The 4,865-nt window shown below is 39.2% G+C and overlaps 1 protein-coding gene across 1 annotated transcript; it reads right to left on the reverse strand.

The window, feature by feature from the left end:
• Positions 1–1,685: 1,685 nt before the first annotated feature.
• On the reverse strand, positions 1,686–4,317 carry LOC114750929 (uncharacterized). Its single transcript, XM_028939570.1, has 5 exons — positions 4,076–4,317; positions 3,214–3,513; positions 2,494–2,680; positions 2,252–2,345; positions 1,686–2,146 (listed from the first exon to the last, which is right to left on the reverse strand). Exons 1-5 carry the CDS (start codon positions 4,315–4,317, stop codon positions 1,686–1,688), a joined length of 1,284 nt encoding a protein of 427 aa, XP_028795403.1.
• Between the last annotated feature and the right edge of the window lie 548 nt (positions 4,318–4,865).

Here is a 4,865-nt window from a genome sequence, read left to right on the forward strand (position 1 = left end):
TAATAACCTCTGAGATTTATTTTTTAATTATTTTTATTGTTTGGGATCTCATTGTAATTCTCTCACAATACTAGTAGTCAAATTACTAATGCGTATTGCTCATGGGAGGGATTTAAAATTGGGAGTCTCGGGAATATTCCGATTTGGGTTCCATCATCCAATTTCGTCCTTACTTACATGCGAAGCAAACCCGCGTTCTTCCATTATCTTACATCCATCGCTCTTTTATCATATCAGTCTTTTAATTTATCAAATTGATATTTACCCAACTTTTATATTTATCTATATGGGTGATTCAATATACGATGTATCCATTCTTTGGTTGTTGGGAAAATTTTGCCCTGTTTGTAAGGGTTGTTGGTTCGAAGAATGACTTTCTAATTGGTGACTCCCTAATATTTATAGTGTGTTTGGATTGACTTATAAATAGTTTTTCAAACGTGATTTGTGAAATACGATATACATATATAAGAAGAGTTTTATTTTGATTTATGTGACATTGTTTAAAAATCCGTTTTGGACGGAACTTCAAACAAGCCCTTAATCTCATTTTGATTTAACCCTTAAAATTTGAAGCAGTGGTCGTGATCTTTAGAATTTTTTTTTAATACTTGTTTCAAGACCAAAATACTGTTTCAACTTTCCAGGATAAAAATTTTTTTGGTGGATCAAAACAAAGTTAAATTTTAAAAATCAAATTCATTGATTTCAAATTTCAGAAATCAAAATCAAAATGATGGCAAATTTCAAGAGCCAAAACTACTAGTTTTTAATATTAGAGATCAAGATCAAAACAAGGTCAAAGTTGAATGACTAAAAATGGGATTTGCCCTTTCAATTATATATCAAGTATAATATTATTTCATGTACTTTCTTGGAAAGTTTTAATTTCCTCCAAAGGCGTGTGTGAGCGAAACAAAAGATTAATCTAATTATCAAAATTTTGGAAGTTTGGTGTTCCCACCATATCCAACATTGCAATTTGCATGATATGTATTGCAGATCCTGAGAGGTTCAGGGTTATGAGCGAGACAACATTTGGAAGAGGGCATATGAATATGTGGACTTGTTCTCCCATTCACCATGCAAAGAACTCCCACGAGTTCGTGAGAATTTATTGAGCTCATGCGAAGACTTGGTGCCATGGGTGATGGCAATCAAGATCAGAGTAAGTCTTTCTTCCCCTGTATCCTCTTCTGGACAACAAACTTGTACAAATCCACCATGTTTTTCCTTTCAGCTACAATTTACAGTGATATTGGAGAATGGAGAACACTAAATGAATGAATCTCCCGGACACGACGGATGTAAACCGTTCCATGTGGTGGGGAAAAGAGAGAGGAAAAGATCAATCCATCTTTAGTTTCTGGCACTCGCCTTTTGTTTGTATTAAACTAGAACATCTTTCATGAATATAACCGGGTCTTAACTAACGGAAATAACATGCGCAGGAGCTTGTTAGACAACATGATATCATCACAACTTAGACGATAAGGGTCTGGTTAAAACTCATTCCTTGACATAAGTTACAAGTTTCACATTCAACACCTTGTGCTGCTCTGTAAACGCCCTTCTGTTTTCCTCAGGATAAATAAATACATTTACAGATTATTTGTGAATATAAAACTTGAAAATGCGCGTGCGCAAAAGGAAAAACAAGCAAGAAAGAAACATATCAGAGTTTATTAGAAGGGTCGGCGATAGTAAGATTTTACACCCGCTTGAACAGGACCAACATAATCACCAGCATTACCAACCTCAGAATTATCTCCGCTTCCGATGACTTGTATGTTGAAGTATTTTGACCCAAACTCGCACTTTGTTCCCGTGTTTCCATTTGCACCAGACGACGTATTCTCTGCTTCTGATGACCCAAACAAGTTGTTAAAGTACTTTGACCCAAACATGAAGTTTGCTCTCGTGTTTCCATTAGCACTGGACGACGTGTTCTCCGCTTCTGATGACCCAAACAAGCGGTTAGTAAAGTACTTTGACACATTGCTTACCTTTCCAGTCGCTGCCCCCATAAAATTCTGCACTCTCTCCTTCATGGAAGCCGCAAACCCACTTCGTTTGTTGTCTTTTTGGTCAGAGTGGTGTAACTTCTCCAAAGTTTCAGGAGATTCCTCTGATTCAATCCTAGCAGCTGCAGAACAATTTTTATCAACATGAGATCCACAGTGCTAAACCTTGTAGAAGAGGAATTAATGTGCGACATGAAAGAGAGAATGACCGGTAAATTGTTAAATACCTGGTTGGTGAGATTGAAGGCAGTCCTTCACCAAAGGATCTTGCATGATGGCGTCCAATACGTTCGGATTAGAAGCAAGAGACGCTATAATGTCCTGGTTCAGCCAAAGATAAGTGAATAGCAGGACTTAACCATAAATTTATAAGGCGTTTCATTCATTATTATCCCGCCTTGCATGGTATTTTGTGGTTTTAAGCACTGCACAAAGAGATCTCCATTTTGTTGAAAAACTTATGAATTACCAGGGCCTTCGGATTTGTGCTCAGAAGTTCACAGGCCTGACGGAATAGATGCTTCTGCATCAAACGATTTGAAATAGCCTCGATCAGCCGAGATTTGGTCTCCGTCCCAGGAAGAAGAGGGGACTGAACAGGGACTTCACTACCAGTAGAACCCTCGCACACAGAAGACTCAGAGGACGGGTAATCCCTGACAATTGATAAATAAGTTATGGTCTTATAGCATGAAGAGAGGTTCCCTCAGGTAGAAGATAAATAATATTTATGCTGCATGGGAACACATGATCTCCACCAGCATTAGTTTCAGAATAAATTTCTTTAGTTTTAACCAACATCATTATATATGTGCTGAAATAAAATAATTTCATTTACAAATTTCATATTTGAAGCATCATGAATGTTATTATCATTATCCGAACAAACTACTCAGATTTTTAAACTGGGACTACAGGAAACATTCACAGGTCTAGCACAAAGTAACTGCAACGGGAAACTTCAAGTAACACATGCCTGATTTATTAAGAAGGCCGAAATGCAGTCTTTAGGGGCGAACCGGGGAAGTTGCCATTTTCACACTATGGAACGAAGAAAACAATATCTACAATCACCCGCATTAAATAATTTGAAGCAGACGAATTTAAAATTGCCTACAGACTTATCATCCACGAATATTGAAATATAAAACCAAGATATTCAGAGATAAGGGCGAAACAATATATATACCCATCAAAGGCGTTTTTCAATTCCAAGGTAGCAGCCTTGGCCTCCTCAAAGCTGGGTACGTAGCCAAACACTTGCCTGGGCGTGGGCTCGCCGGCCTCCGTAATGAGTGCATCATCGCGGTCAAAATCGCATTCATCCAAGTCCCCGAACGCCTGATTGACATGCTTCGGCATCAAAGGATTTGAAATAGCCTCGATCAGCTGAGATTTGGTCTCCGTCCCAGGAAGAAGAGGTGACTGAACAGAGACTTCACTACGAGTAGAACCCTCGCACACAGAAGAATTAGAGGACGGGTAAACCCTGACAATTGATAAATAAGTTATGCTCTTACAGCAAGAAGAAAGGTGCCCTCAGCTAGAAGATAAATAATATTTATGCTGCATAGGAACACATGATCTCCACCAGCATTAGTTTTAGAATAAATTTCATTAGTTTTAACTAACATCATTACACCCTACCAGAAATTTTGTCAGCACTTATCTGTGCTGAAATAAAATAATTTCATCTACAAATTTCACATTTGAAGCATCATGAATTTTATTATTATTATCCGAACAAACTACTCAGATTTTTAAACTGGGACTACAAGAAACATTCACAGGTCTAGCACAAGGTAACTGCAACAGGCACCTTCAAGTAACACATGCCTGATTTATTAAGAAGCCCGAAATGCAGTCTTTATGGGCGAACCGGGGAAGTTGCCATTTCCACACTATGGAACGAAGAAAACAATATCTACAATCACCCGCATTAAATAATTTGAAGCAGACGAATTTAAAATTGCCTACAGACTTATCATCCACGAATATTGAAATATAAAACCAAGATATTCAGAGCTAAGGCCGAAACAATATATATATACCCATCAAAGGCGTTTTTCAATTCCAAGGTAGCAGCCTTGGCCTCCTCAAAGCTGGGTTCCTCGCCAAACACTAGCCTCGGCGTGGGCTCGCCGGCCTCCGTAAAGAGTGCATCATCATGGTCGAAATAGCATTCATCCGAGTCCCGGAACGCCGCCGTGTGCAGCGACGCAGCATCAGCGGATTTCGCTCCCCCGGCGGGCGGTGCAACTGGCTCGCCACGTTGCCCGTAGTAGGCCATCATCGCTGCGGTCATCAAAAGTCCTCCGCCTCCCATGATCACTCCTTGACGTTGTTGCAGTCACAGGAATCTCGGCTTAGTGATATTGAAGAAGTGCAAAGAGTATATGGTCTCATCTGGCTTTTATCTTCGAAGCCGAGCGTAAAGTGGTGGGACGCGAATATATTGCCTGTTGACTGTTGAGTGAAAGTAACGCTGAATTCAGTTACTTACATGCGAAGCAAACCCACGTCCTTACTTCCATCATCCTACATCCTTCTTCTTTAGCGGCAACCAAATCAAAGAGACAGTAAAGCAATCGTGGGGAATGTTTGGATGGAAAACAAATTATGATTTTAAAAATAATTTTACTGTATACAAAATAAATACGTGAAGGAGTTTATCTCGATTTGTAAAAAAACGTTTTTAAAAAACACTTCTTCTAATTTCCAAACATCCTTGTAGTAAAGTGAAGTAAAGTGAAACCAATGTTTTTTGTTGGCCTCATGCGAAGCCAATGCTAGTGGTCGCTTCTAGTCTAATATACCCGCGCGTGAACCCAAAAGCCGCGA

This window comes from Neltuma alba, unplaced genomic scaffold (genome assembly GCF_004799145.2).
Source record: "Neltuma alba isolate B1F8T4 unplaced genomic scaffold, ASM479914v2 tig00006695_pilon, whole genome shotgun sequence".
Taxonomy (NCBI): Eukaryota; Viridiplantae; Streptophyta; class Magnoliopsida; order Fabales; family Fabaceae; genus Neltuma; species Neltuma alba.